Below are 15,584 nucleotides of genomic sequence, written 5' to 3' on the forward strand. Positions count from 1 at the left end.
AGCTTCCTCCTGAGAAGGCACACTTCTCATGAAGTTGTTTCATTCCGGCAACCAAGCCTTGCATTTCTTTGTTGCACTGTTTGCATTTTGCATGCATGCCTGTCTTACCCACAGGTAGAGGAACTTCATTCAAATATTCCCAAACTGGGTCTCTTTTACATCCTGCTGCCATTATAGGTTTTCCCTTCTAGTGAGAGAGTGGTATGGTAGATCAGATCTGGAAAAAACACCTTCCTGAGCCATATAAGTTTTTCCAGCATATGTGTAAGTGTGTACAGCGCTATGTCAGCGAGAGAGCTTCTCCCACCAACATAGCACTGCCTGTAGGGGTCTGTTTAATTATGTTGACGGGAGAGCCCTCTCCCATTGGCATAGAGCAGCTACCCAAGAGATCTTCTAGTGACGCAGCTGCATCAGTTCAGCTGTGCTGCTCTAAGGTCTCTAGTGTAGATATAGCCTTAATCAGAGAAATAGCAGGCAGGGGAAATGAGGGGTGGACAAGGTGGGTGAGGTAATACCTTTTGTTGGACCAACAAACTCCACAGAGCTCTTCCTCAGCTCTTTAGGGGTACTAGTTTCATGATGTAATAAAAAAACAAGAGAAAAGCACAGTAGCAGCATTAATACCTCATACATAGGGTTGCCAACAGTCCCTTATTACAAGGGACGTCCCCTATTTTTTTCATCTCTGTGCAACAAGATCAGGAGTTCCTGAGTGCTGCAAAAAGCAGCAAGAAACACCCCCTGTGAGTGTAGGTGAGTACTGCTTATTATTATTTATTAATAAATATAATTAATTAATTATAATATTGGGAGGAGGGGTGTGGTAGGAGTGATAAGAGACCAGTCCCATGTTTTTGAAATAGTATTGGAAAGACTACTTATACATAAGACTATATTTCTAGAACATTTTATTGTTGTGCAGTGTAATATATAGGATCAAAATCACTTATGAGCAAAACCTGGCAAGGTTCCTCCTTAGTTTGAACATGGTGGGCAGATCTTAGGCCCTGCTCTGGCTGTTTTGCAGTGCTCTGGCAGTGCAAAGTGGCCAACCCCTCCTGCCCCCACCCCAGGGATTCTACCTTTGGCCTCAGTGGGTATAGACTAGCTGTAGTGGCACCAATGCCATGCTTTTGGCCTTTGGGCAGGGGCATGATCAAAGGAATTCCTATGGTTTGCTGATGCCCTGCTACTAGAATGACCCCTGGGGATTATGGGCAGCTGGGTGTACTATAAATCAGAACACCTCCAGGCTTATGCTGGAGGCTGGTTTTAGGACAAGAAGGGTGTAACAGTGGCTTAAGACCACATTTCCCATTACTTCTGCCTCCATTCATGCACAGAATGCAGCTTGGCTGGACTAGAGGTGTAAGCTCAGCGTAGGACTGGCAGTACATGAACACATGCTACTATATATTATGTTATAACCATTGAAAATGGGTGGTATGCAATGATCTTTGTTATTCTTTGGTTATGATTCACTGTTGGTGGAATTTAGGGTGACCCGCTGTGTCCGGGTTTCAGTCGGAACACCCGGTCGAAAAGGGACCCTGGTGGCTCTGGTCAGCACCACTGATTGGGCCATTAAAAGTTCAGTCGTTGGTACTGTGGAGCTAAGCCAGGCTAGTCCCTAACTGTCCTGGCTCTGTGCTGCACCCCGGAAGTGGCCAGCTGGTCTGGGTCCTAGATGGGAGGGCCACAGGCTCGGCACTGCCCCTGCCCAGATCACCCGCTGTGCACTCCCAGGAACCACGGCCAATGGGAGCTGTGGGAGTGGTGCCTGCAGGCCAGAGCAGCGCGCAGAGCTACCTGCACGCCTCTGCATAGGAGCTGGACTTGCCAGCTGGCAGGAAGCCTGCCTTAGCACGCGCTTCTCCCACTGCGCTGCTGACCTGGAGCTGACGTAGGTAAGCCCGCGCCCCAACCCCCTGTCCCAGCCCAGAAACCCCTCCCACACCCTGAACCCTTCTGCCCCAGCCTGGAGCCCTCTCCTGTACCTCAAGCCCCTCATCCCCAGAGCCTCCATCCCTAGACGGAGCCCTCACCCTCTATTGTACCCCAATCCCCTGCCCCAGCCCAGAGCCCCCTCCTGCACCATGAACCCCTCATTTCTGGCCCCACTCCAGAGCCCAAACCCCCAGTTAGAGACCTCACCCCCTCCCACACCCGAACCCTGTGCCCCAGCCCAGTGAAAGTGAGAGGGTGGGGGAGAGCGAGCCACTGAGGGAGGGGGAATGTAGTCAGTTGGGGGCAGAGCCAGGGGGAAGGAGCAGGGCAGGGCCTTGGGGAAAGGGGCACAGTTAGGGTGCTCGGTTTTGTGCGGTTAAAAAGTTGGCAACCCTGCTGGGATTAAGAATAGTCTTTGAAAGTATATTGACCTTTTCTAACACACAAAGATCACTTTTCAGCTCTGTTTTCATTGAAGTTTCAAGAGAACTTCCCTCATGATTAAACACCAGCACCATTTGCTTCCTTCCCTTTTAAAAATTAGACAGGAAGTAAATCCTTTACTTTTCTGAATTTCCTCTCCATTTGCTAACAGTCTATATTTTATATTGGCAAGAAGTGAATGGGAAAAAAACCCAGCAGCTATAATGGTACTGCAGGATATTATGATCTATGTGGCAAACATTTTAAATCCTAAGTATTTAATCCTTCATTTTACCTTTTTTAGTTTCTTTTTCTGCTGAAATCAGTTTGTCATCTCTCTGGCTGCTAAAGCAGTCTCTGATGTATTTGTGTTTAAGTATTTAGAAAGTTTTGTATGTCAATGTCTCCCACAGGTAAATGTAAAGAAATACCCCATCATATGAAAAGTTCTCACTCCTTGGTATACTCCCTAAAGGCTGTTCATAATGGCTGACAATGACTTCAGCTACTTTTAAGGGTTCTTCCCCCCTTAACCTTAGGTGGAAATAGTGTGCAATAATAGCCTTGGAATGTTCAGTTTAGATGCTAATAAAAGTTTTGGGAGTGTTTAGTTTAGATGCCACGACTAGTCCTTCTCCATGTTTCTTTTTGAAGCAGAACTAACAACTATGTACATCTGTTAAAAATAACCCTCCCTTTTCAGTTCAAAGGAGGTTATAGCCATGCAAACTTCAGCTTGCTCCCGATATTTTTGCATATTGCTGTTAGGATAATCCAGACACCTCAAATGCATTGCTTTAGGGTAACCAGGATCGCCAAATGTGCAGCTCCCACATCTCAGATTTGCAAGGGCTGTCTTGTGGTCAGACCGCATCAATGTGTTGACTTTAACACCTGACCTCCAACCTCACACTCTCTCCGTTCCCGAGATGATAGATTACAAATAGACATTTAATATGGGCCAAGAGTGTGAAGTCGGGGAATATGTCTGAAGATGCATAAGAAAAATACTTAGAAACCTGAAATAAGTATTAAAATATTACATTTACATCTGTTTGATACATTTATCCAGGGTTTCTCAAACCTCATTGTACTGCGACTTCTGACAACAAAAGTTATTACAAGACCCCAGGAAAGGGGACCAAAGCCTGAGCCCCTCCTCCCCTGCGTCTTGGGAAGCGCTGAAGCTTGAGGGCTTCAGCCCTGGGCGGTGGGGCTTGGACTTTGGCTTCAGTCCTGGGCCCCCAGCAAGTTTAACAGCACTGGCAACTCCATTCAAACGTTCCACTTTGAGGTTCCAGTCCACAGTTTATCTAAAGACTGGGTGTTCAGTGAACTACCCAGCTCTGAAACAATATGGGACTGCCCCTCCCTACACATCTCTGAGGCTCATGTGCCTTTTCACCTAACTTCAGTTCAAGAAATTTATTTGATATGATACAGATGTTGCCAAAGGAGAATACAGAACTATCAAGTATCTTCCTGTTTGCGATATAAAACTATTGAGCCATACATCACTGTAACTTCCAAAAGGAGATTGAATGGAAGACACAGACTTTGCTCTGTGCTAAACAGGTAACTCCCCAGCTTCCTCTATACAACATGATCATTAAAGGCTACCTCTCTTCTATGGCAGGTTGCAGAACAGGTTTTCCTCTTTGACATGACTTTTATTTCTTATTCTTATTTGTTTCTTATTCATAATTTCTATTGTGCTATGTTTTGTATTTACATTTTACTGACAAATAAGACATGCTACCTTCCCCGAAGATCTTACAATATTAAGTTCCACCTGGTGTGTGCTACACTGATAGCACAAAGCAGTGAAAACCTAGTGGATCTTCCTTTCTCAGGATTTCACAGGTGTTGGGGAATTCTCTAGGTGTAGAGCTGGCATAGCAGAAAGGACGAGACCCTCAGGACTAGCCCAGACATAGAGATGGCATAACATCTGGAGACAGTAAACCATGGAAAACAAGGATTAAATAAATAAAACCATGAGGCTTTAGGGATTTGTTAACTACACAGGTGTCTTGGTTGGCATTTTTTTCCAAAATTTATTTAAGAAGGCTTGGGGTTGAACTGGGGAGAGGTTGAATTTTGCTGGGGACAAAAACACTGTGAAAAAGGAAAGACTTTAGGGTAGAGAATGAGAGAAGGACCATTAGGTGCATGGTAGGTACAGGAAGTAAGGAAGGACAATAGAGGAAGAGTGGGGAGTTGGAAGGGGAGGAAGGAGACATTTATTTCAAAATTATTCTAATTAACTATGATTTTATCAGATTTCTTGGGATTGAAATCGGGATGGGGAATACTAGAGACCTGTCAGTGCAAAAGAAGGGGTAGACAAGAAGAGTGGAGAGAGAGGAGGAAGGATGGAGGGGTAGCGTTAGGACAGGGCAAGAGAGTGAGTTTCTGAACGAACAGGAAAGCAAAGGAAGCATGGCAAGGAGCAAGCAATGGTGAGAAACTTCCCTGTAAATCACCCCGTAGGACACTGTCTGGAATCAGCACTTGTAGCTGAACCTGAGACCAGCTAGCTGACCTACAGCCAAACACCCTGATCAACCAGACTCCCTGAGAGGCATCACCAGGTCTGCTCTTAAGCCCAGCAGCCCAGGCTGGTGGCTGCTCAACATTTATGCCTGTAGCTGCAATCACCTCTGTGCCTGCCTTGTTCCTAGCCACACTCCTGCCCTGCCCCAGTCCACTCCAGCCCTGCTTGTTTCCTGACTCTGGCTCTGACGCTCAGCTCTGACTCCTGTTTCCTGACTCTGGCTTTCTTCATTAGGCATGAGCACCCACAGCTTGGCCCACGGTAGTGGTTCTCTGGTTCAGTATGGCTTAGCTCCTTGGAATTCCAGGGTGTCATATCTGCAATATTTACATTATCCCTATCTTAGTCTCTGTTCCTGCTTCTTTGGAGTCAATGGTGAAATGCCCATTGACTTCAGTTTCACAGGATCAGGTCCTTAGTGAGTGACATATGCAAACCTGCTGCCTAACCGTGGTGTCACTATGCCATCAGTCAAACTCAAAATAAGGATCTTTCCAAATGTCTTCTGGATTATAGCTTTTGCATCTCTCCAATCATCTGTTGACAACACCCATCATGTTTATAGGCTAAGGCTTTTCCTGTGTCTTCCCACATAGAGGAAGCAGTGAGATGACAGAGATTCATCCTTAGAGGAAATATTGACTTGTTTTTGTTCCAAAATAAACACACACAAATGTCTTAAGAAAAACAGCATATTTTTCTGTCGTTTTGTTTTGAAAACTTTCTCAAATACTGTTTATCATAGCAACTCTCTGGCATTTCAGCTAAATTATATCAGGAAATTACAGAACATGACAAGGTCAAGGGGCACTTCCACTGATGCCAAGCTCTGTTTTTTTTTGTTTGTTTTTTGTTTTTTTTTAATTTTCTTTATTTTCATGTTAACTTCTCATGAAAGGTGCTAATTTGACAACTTCTGTACACTGTTTATCCAGAGACCAGGCATAGGAAGCCATAGTGTCCTGGCAGTGAGCCTCAACCCTTGTCTGGAGGCAGCATCTTGATGAGTAAGATGGCTGTTCAGGGGCCTTGCCTATCAGGTCCTTGGCCTCTCTGCTGAGATCACCCTAATGATGGCAGTTTTATGGGTGTTATGAAACTTTTTTCTTAGGCCATGCAGTGGGGACTAAAACTTGACCATAAGTGGTATACTGAGTAGCAATTGTAAATGTTGTGGAAATGGGGGCCTGATCCAAACCCCACTGAAGGGAAAGGCTCCTATTGACTTCAGTAGGTGCTGGGTCAGACCCTACATTCAGATCCACATAAGTTACTAAATGTTAGGCGGTAACCATTTTCTTTTGCTGTGTTGGAGTTGTTTGGCAGTTTGTGGGTGAAATGTCCCTTTACCAAGCTACTGAGACATCATCCCTCTTCAGCAAGCCTTACTTTTAAGCTACAGAAAGAAAATACAATAGCCTTCAGTTTCTGTAATAGAAATGATTGCTATGCAACGTTGCAAGAATGAAAGTGTTTTTTTATGATGGTGTAACTTAAAAAGATAATGAGACTAATTTAAAAAAAGCCCAGTAAATGAATATCCAAGATAATGGGTAAATGCAAGTATGCAGATCCTCAGTTAGTATAAATCAGCATAGTTCACCAGCTGAGGATCTGTCCCAAGTTTTTTTTTTTTTCCATGCTGTGTATTTACAGTGAGTTTCTGGCTTGTCTTAAACAGAAGACTATTTTTGTCATGTGTTTGTGGTTTGTGGTGCTGTGAAGCTGCCCAAATTTGGCATGCATGAGGACCCCAGAACATGAATCAGTGCAACTCAACAGTAACATTACTATTTGAACCATTAGATCATCTAGTCTGACCTTTTGTATATAGAATATCAGGGTTGGAAGGGACCTGAGGAGGTCATCTAGTCCAACGCGCTGCTCAAAGCAGGGCCAATCCCCAATTTTTGCCCTAGATCCCTAAATGATCCCCTCAAGAATTGAACTCATAACCCTGGGTTTAGCAGGCCAATGCTCAAACCAGACTTCCCGACCACAGTGAAGGATTCATTTACTCTGGTGACCAGGATCATATTGTGGGTACTGCTTGTTAAGATGAGTTATAGTCATATTATTTGGAGGTACAGATGGGGTGGTTAGCTGCCAAAATAACACCAATGATTTATGGATGGTGTTGTGGTAATTATGTCTCATCTAGGTTTTATCTAAACATCTTCAGGTTGTTTTTTTATGCATTGTAATATTACCACTTTAGAGCTGGTGGTACTGCATTTACGTTTGTTTTGTTGTCTGGCTTTGATGCCACAGTTAAATCAATTGTTTCTAAATGTTTCTTTTAATTGAATATGAACTTGTATTGTCTAAGTGTCATTAGTCAGGGGCTGTGTAATTCTGACGTGTACTGTACCGCATCCACGTATTCTTTTTTAATGTTTCTTAATAGATTGGAGATCATAAATCCAGAGTGATCTCTGAATTTTGTAAAGGGGAATCATGCCTCACCATTAACCTAGAATTCTTTGAGGGGGGTCAATAAGTATGTGGGCCAAGGGGATCCAGTGGATATAGTGTACTTAGATTTTCAGAAATCCTTTGCAAGGTCCCTCACTAAAGGCTCTTAAGCAAAGTAAGCTGTCAGGAGAGAAAAGGGAAAGTCCTGTCATGGATCAGTAACTCGTTAAAAGATAGGAAACAAAGGGTAGGAATATATGATCAGTTTTCAGAATGGAGAGAGGTAAATTGGGTGTCCCCCCAAGGATCTATACTGGGACCAGTACTGTTCAATATATCCATAAATGATTTGGAAAAAGGGGTAAACAGTGAGGTGGCAAAATTTGCAGATACAAAACTACTTAAGATAGTTAAGTCCAAAGCAGACTGCAAAGAGCTACAAAGGCATCTCAAAAAACTGGGTGACTGGGCAACAAAATGGCAGATGAAATTCAGGGCTGATAAATGCAAAGTAATGCACATTGGAAAACACAATCCCAACTATATGTATAAAATGATGGGGTCTAAATTAGCTGTTACCACTCAAAGAGATCTTGGAGTCATTGTGGATAGTTCTCTTAAAACATCCACTCAATGTGCAGCAGCAGTCAAAAAAGTTAACAGAAGATTGGGAATCATTAGGAAAGGGATAGATAATAAGACAGAAAATATCACATTGCCTCTATTTATTCACATCTTGAATAGTACATGCAGATCTGGTTACCCCATCTCAAAATATATTGGAATTGGAAAAGGTACAGAAAAGGGGCAACAAAAATGATTAGGGCTATGGAACAGCTCCTATATGAGGAGAGATTAATAAGACTTTTCAGCTTGGAAAAGAGATGACTAAGGGGGGATATGATAGAGGTCTATAAAATCATGACTGGTGTGAAGAAAATAAAGAAGGAAGTGTTATTTACTCCTCATAACACAAACGCTAAGGATCACCAACTGAAATTAATAGGTAGCATGTTTAAAACAAACAAAAGGAAGTACTTCTTCAAAAAATGCACAGTCATCTCTGGAACTCTTTGCCAGAGGATGTTGTGAAGGTGCAGACTGTAACAGGGTTCAAAAAAGAACTAGGTAAGTTCATAAAGGATAGGTCCATCAATGACTATTAGCCAGGATGGGCAGCAATGTTGTCCCTTGCGTCTATTTACCAGAAGCTGGGAATGGGCAACAGGATGGACCACTTGATTACTTGTTCTATTCATTCCCTCTGAAGCACCTGACATTGGCCACTGTTGGAAGACAGGATACTGGGCTAGATGGACCTTTTGGTCTGACACAGTATGGCCATTCTTATGCTACAAATTCAAGGGGTTGCCTTCGTACTGTCTGTTACCTGTTCTGTGAACTCTAATATCTATAGCTAACTATATAAAAATCTTTTTTTCTTTAAAGAGCTCATAGTTAACTGAGCCATGAGCTCGTAAAGTATTGAAAATATTTTCACCACAGCATAATACATAATTAATCCATAACATTAGAGTCAAAGGACTAATTCTGCAACTTGTTTCCTTGACTCCTCCTCCCCTCCCCCAAAGCAAAGTTTCATCAAGTAGATAAAGGCTACTCTTTCCAGGAAATATTTACCTGAAATCTGAAACTTTGTTTCCTAAAACCTTTTTTCCCCCCTCTGTTTTCCACCTGCTCTTGCCATCTGAAAGCAGTGCAGGATGAGAGACATGCTAGCCTCTGCTTCCCACAGCTCCCATTAGCCAGGAAAAGTGAACCATGGCCAGTGGGAACTGCAGGGCTCCATGCCTGCGGAGGCTCCAGATAAACAAACTGGCCAGGCCCACCAATGGCTTTACCCTGACAGGTCGGGTGCCAACCTGGTTGTGACTCCTGCTCTAACTTGTATACTTGTAGTGATAAGAATCAGAGTAGATACTAAGTGTATTTTTCTGAGGTTACCTACTTCCTTTTAGCATCGACAGGCTAATTTAATTTCTTCTAAGTTCCTTTCCTGTCTTAATTGCCTTTATATTATGCATGTGACTGTGTTCAGTTAATCTGAAGATCGAAGATGTGAGACACTGCAGGAAACTCATAATATTACCTGTAGGGTCTTCCTCTTATCTATCCCTGTTATAATGAATGTCAGGCAGTTCCCACATATAAATCAATGTAACTAGATTACCTGTGTATGCATAGGAACTGGAATGTTAACTTCAAAGGATGGGTCAGTGTGTGCTGACAAAAAAGGAGCTGTGGTCACATGCTGTGCTCAAAACACTTAACCGCCTGTTTCAGCTACAAAAGAGAAACCTCTGGCCTGATTCTGCATCTCTAAAGAGGTAAAGCTTAAAGAGGTAAAACTCTAGTATGCTCACCTTTTAAAGAGGTAAAGGTAAAGCTTGGACTAAGATTTTTCCAAGAAGTTACTTGGAATATCCTGCAAAATCCTTGGAATGACTCTAACAGACTTTACATATAAGCTGCCTTTGGATTCTAACCTGTTGAAATGATTCCACAGAGACTGTTGTGCAAACCAGAAAATTCACCATCAATGCCACAATTCTGATGTGAGGATTTAGCAATCTCTTGTAACATATATGATTCTTTAACCATTCAATAACTTTTTTTTATTAATACATCTTTAGTTAGTTACTGAGGATTGGCTGACAACAGGGGTGAAAGAAAAATTGAACTCTTACGGTACAGGGGCTACCTGTGGCCCCACCAGAACAGGCGGGGCCTCAGGTGGAAGGGGTAGGGTGGGGGGTCAGCATCCCCCAGCCAGCCCATCCGTGCTGTCTGGTCCATGCCACCCAGGGGCTCCAGCTGTGATTTAAAGGGCTCAGGGCTCCTGCCGCTGCTGCAGCTCCAGGCCCTTTTAAATCGCAGGCCCTGGGGCGGTGTCCCAGGAGGGGGTGGGAGGATGGGTGTGTGTGTGTGTGTGTGTGTGTGTGTGTGTGTGTGTGTGAAAGGGGCAGCAACATTGAAACGCTGCTGCGGCAGCGCTTTAAAGTCAGCTTTACGGGCTGATACTGGCGGCCACTTTGTACTGGTGTGTGGTTCTACAGAACCTCTTTTGTTACTGGCTTGGTGAATCTAATTATAGAATAAATCACTAATTTTTGGTGTGTTTCTGCCCTGTTTCTTGCAGTCTGCCCTGAGTGTGGCATTCTCAGTCTAGGTCATTCTAGGCACCAGTCACAGAAGCATTTAAAATCAACTTTTTCATTTTGGGGAAGGAAAATCTTTGTAAGTAATTGACATAGGACAGTATCTGGTGCTAATATTTTTGTAAGGAAAGTGAAAGATGTAAAGGCCCAGTTCTGCAATCTTGATTTATGTGAATGGTCTCATTGAAATCAACAGGATTATTTGCACAAGTAAAGACTACTTGTGTGATTGGCTATGGGATTGGTCTCCTAATCTGTAAATTTATCAGCTTCTGCAAGCTTGCATGGCTTCATATAGACTGGATAACTAGATTCATTATCTAAAAGAGGGGTTTCAAAATGATCCTACAGTGACATTTAACTCAGTTTTTATTTTCTTTCCTATATTACAGGTACTGTCTGCCTGTGTGCTAACCATAATCCTAGGATGTATATTTGGACTGAAGCCTAGCTGTTCAAGAGATGGTAATTAATGCAATTCTCCAATATAAATAGTCTGAGCAATTCCTTTTTAAAATTCATCATGAAGGTATCAGAATATCATTCTTATGTTGCAAGGAAAGGCAGTTGTGTGCCTTACCTGAAGTAGTTTCCACTGCCAGCAAGTTCATCTGAGGACTTGCCTGTGGGAATTCCTGTGGGTCTCTTCTAATTCATTGGTGTCTTCCACCTCCTCTCTTTCCCCTCCTCTCCCCCCCCCCCCCCGCCATTATAAGATTTGCCTAGACAGGAGACTGGGAGGTTGTATTCTAGGAACTGGAACAAATGAGGAAACAATTTGACTAGTGAAATGAGTAAATCCCCATCAAAGAAATCCAAGAGGGAGTGAGTGGATTGTGATAGATTCTGACCAGACTCGGAACACAGAAATGCTATTGAGTTGAGCGTAAGGCCTTTTCAAGCTCAGCCAATAATCCTGTGATGGTATTTACCCTGATACTCCAATTATTGTTAAATCCCCACTGGAATCCATTTGGTATTCTACCATTTTACTCAGACTTTGCAGAGAGAACCAGGATTTTTTCGTGACCAATGAACTGATCAGCAGCAGGAGATGAGGTGGACTCTTGATTCAGTAGTTGACTTCCATCCTCTATTTGTCTTTCTCTTTTAGTAATTGTGAAATGCTTATGTCGGACCTTGTAGATGGAGGCTAGTACATGTAATTTTATTTATCAGGAAATAAACCAGCTGCCTAATATTTATTTAATATGCCAATCACCATGATATCTAACTTTAGGCAATCACAGGATATTGCAAAACTAGAATAAACGCATCTGTCTAAATAGTGGTACAATATAGCTGTGTCATTCCCTACAATGACCTGATTGATGTTCTAGGCATATTGACCAATTCAGTATTAAAGTTTACCCATTGAATTTAGCCTCTAAATTCCCACCTTGTATTCCCCAACAGCATCCTAATAGCTACACACTGCTCATTTGAAAGAAACAATAGAAAAGATATGAAGGAATGTTAATCATAACACTTTAAGTCTTTAATCATACCCCTAGCTGGAATAATTATAATGGTACAAAGTCTGTGTCTAGAGCGGGTGCTAGTTTTCTGTCCTTTGCAGATATTTAGATCTTGTTACCATTGTTTGAGTTCTGCCCTACTTTTTGCTAACAGCTGCTAAATTCCTAATACTGAGATTACTGAAAGTAATGACACTGTCCAATATTTCAGTCAAAACTTGCAAAGGCCGTTGCTTTGAAAGGACATTTGGAAGCTGCCGATGTGATAGAGATTGTGTCGAACTTGGAAATTGCTGCTTAGATTTCCAGGAAGCATGTATACAGCCAGGTAAGGGTGAAAACATTGGGGAGACAAAGGGAAACAGTTACATCATCTACCTTATAAGTTAGTGCCACCGGTGGGAGTGCTAGTGAAGAAAGGTCATCAGCAGCTACTGGCGGTTTAAACACCGTGTTGCTTATACCTGCTTTAAGAACATTGTGGTTTAAAATGCCATTGATCTGTCTATGCTAGTGATTCCACTATTGCTTTCATTAATGAAGCTACAGTGGTTACTATTATTAGGTCTAGATCAAATAGTCTTGATTTGTTCCATTTTAGGCAATATGTATCATTGTTGCATTGTTTGAATCCATATTTGATGACTAGCATAAACAAAAAAGGAGACAGGCTGCATCCCTGCCTTATACCTGTCTTGATCCTGAATGGCTTACTCAATCCATTTTAATGCAGCATTTTGAGTTGGCGTAGAATGCCTTCATAATGTTAATTAATTTTGTTGGAATTCCACATTGTTCCACAATTTCCACAGTTTCTGTTTACACTATCAAATGCCTTTTGAGAGTCCACAAAATTGATGGCAAGACTGCCTTGGAATTCAATTGTGTTCTCAATAATTCGTCTCAGGGGGAAATTAGCATCTGTGCATGATCTCCCTTGTCTAAATCCAGATTGTTGTTCATGTCAGATGGTGCCGGTCCAAAGCCCGGATCAAAAAGGAGGAGGGTTGGTCGATGGGGCGGCTTCCTGTCACCATTTAAAATAAATAAAAAAATATTCTAGCTACAGAAACTACTCATATAAATCTGCATGTAGACAAGAACTAAAAATTGTACTTTTTGCATTTGATTTCTGATTGTAGCTCATATATGGACCTGCAATAAGTTCCGGTGTGGAGAGAAGAGGCGGCCAGAGAATCGTTGCTCCTGTTCAGATGATTGTGTGGAAAACAAAGATTGTTGTGTCAATTATTATATAGTTTGCCAAGGTAAATTCCCATTTTACATTTCCAACCACACCCTGCTTGTTTGAAAGGAACAATAGAAAAGTTACGAAGCAGGAATAATAACAGTACAAAACTTGTGTCTAGAGCATGCCCTAGTTTTCTCACTTTTTCAAATCTTTAGATCTTGTTACCATTGTTGCTTTATTTCTGGCCAACTTTTTGCTAATGGCTGCCAAGTTCTCACTACTAAGATTACTACAAGTAATGATGCTACCTGAGAACTCCTGGCCTTGCCTCCTATCGGTGTGAAAAGTTATTTGCCCTTTTTTGTTTTTGTTTTCTGTTTTGAGAAATTGTGATGGACATTTAGCAGATCAGTTTTATTTAATTTAATAAGAGAACTGTACAATATTTCTTAATGTGATTATACCTATTTTAGGAGCAAAAAGTTGGGTTGAAGAAAAATGTGAGGACATAAATGAACCCCAGTGCCCAGCAGGGTAAGGATAGTCTCTCTTTATTTGGAAGTTTGCATTTAGAACAATATTTTTAAGGGTAATGTTCTCTGTTTACAATCAAATAAACCACTCCTCACCTCAGCAGTCTCTGAATAGTAATTATATTCCATTATTCTTTATAGTGTATCAGTAATATTACAAATATAGGTGTTATAAAATGGTGCTTGTTTTTATCCTGGTAAAAGGTTCAATATACAATCTCCCATAAATGTCCAATCCTGCAAGGTGCTGGGTGCTCATTTCTTCCATCTCAGAATCCTGCAGCATTGGGTCTTTTAAAGTAACAAATTTCTTGTTATGGTAGATATTCCAGACTTATGAACTAAAAATAATTGTGCTCTGTGCAACCAGCTAGAGAGGCATGGGAGTCAATTGAAGTATTATTCAGGGCTATGAAGTGTCATGCATCTTGCATGCCTCATCATCCCTACCTGCAGCTCAGCACGAATCTTGCCTCTGGCTGACCTGTAAACTAGAGCAGCAGTAGGCCCTTTTGGTTGCTAAAGGCCACTGTGAAGCATGGGGACAGGAAGCCAGGTGGCCCATAAGACTCTCCTGTGGCTGCTTCCCCAGTAGGAGTTGAGCATGGAAGCGTCCAGCAGCAATGAGAGGAAATTAAGGGGTTGCAGCAGCAGCTGGTATCCCACTGGCAGGGCCAGAAGGTAAGGGGGCTCAGTACTGAGCGCAGCCAGACACAGCTGCCCTCCCAGTCAGCACAACATTCAACTCCTACTACACACCTACCCCAGTGCCCCTTGAGCAGTACTCAGGCAACTTCCCAACTACCCTATACATGCTCCAGAACCCACCAACCTCAGCACCCTAGAATCCACCCACCTAATCCAGCAACCCCAGATGACATCCGGATAAGAATTAGGTTTTGGACAGCTCCATGTCCTACGTACCACCACTGCTAGGTGGAAGGTATTTTGACCATACATGGAATTTTATGATCATATGCAAATTATCTACAGTATGCAAATTAGTTCCTTAAAAATGTGTATAAAATGTCACCTATGGAACTGCCAAGATTTGTGTAGCTCCTATAGTTGTTCTACTTCACAGATTAAATCAGTTCAAGCTCTCAGAATTTTTGTTTGTTTTTTTTAGTTTGGTTTATACCTTGGGGGACTAAGCCACATCTGGCAATTTAGTAAAATTGGCTTTGAAACATAAGGATAGTTACACTAGCCAACAGCAAATTATTTACTTGAGGTTTGGGGAATTTTGCCATTCAAGTCTTGTCTGGGATTCAGTCTGAGCTGTGAGCACTGGCTTCTGAAACCAAAATAGATGTTATATTTACTATGGATATGCCACATGCATGGGTGTTTGGGACCACTGTGCAGATGTCTTCACAGTCCCTACTTAACTCCAAATGGAATAATTTTAAAAATATTTTTTGCCCATCTCTTCCTAATTTGTTCCCACTATGTGGATCAGTTGGGTTATTACATATGAAATACTTAAATGAGCTAATAGAATTGCTCTCGGGTCTCTACAACAACTGGATTTTTTTGTATTTTGAGTGTATGTCAGTGTTTCCTAATGTAGCCTTACTTAACAACAATTGGTGTTTCCTTGTCATACTTGCATATATTGTGCTTTTAAATCGCTCTTAATTCTTTGTTTTGGGTTGCATTGGGTGGGTTCTGATGATCCAGAGTAGAATAAGGCTCTGATCCTACAAATACTTAAGCTTAATTGTGCTTAACTTTATTCACTTTATTAACTGAGTAATCCCACAGACTTCAACAGGAATGTCACATGCTTAGAGTTAAGCATGCACTGAAGTCTCTGCAGAATCTGGGCCTACACAATTTATGCAAAGGGATAAA

General features: G+C 42.1%; 1 protein-coding gene across 2 annotated transcripts in view; it reads left to right on the forward strand.

Moving 5' to 3' along the window:
* ENPP1 (ectonucleotide pyrophosphatase/phosphodiesterase 1) overlaps positions 1–15,584 on the forward strand; it is a 76,499-nt gene that overhangs the window by 15,831 nt on the left and 45,084 nt on the right. For both annotated transcript variants that reach the window (XM_038394986.2, XM_038394985.2), the window contains exons 2-5: positions 10,917–10,989; positions 12,214–12,330; positions 13,145–13,270; positions 13,668–13,728. In XM_038394986.2, the coding sequence (XP_038250914.1) occupies positions 10,917–10,989; positions 12,214–12,330; positions 13,145–13,270; positions 13,668–13,728 (377 nt within the window). The remainder of the gene's footprint in view (positions 1–10,916; positions 10,990–12,213; positions 12,331–13,144; positions 13,271–13,667; positions 13,729–15,584) is intronic.

This window comes from Dermochelys coriacea, chromosome 3, assembly GCF_009764565.3.
Source record: "Dermochelys coriacea isolate rDerCor1 chromosome 3, rDerCor1.pri.v4, whole genome shotgun sequence".
NCBI classification, from domain to species: Eukaryota; Metazoa; Chordata; order Testudines; family Dermochelyidae; genus Dermochelys; species Dermochelys coriacea.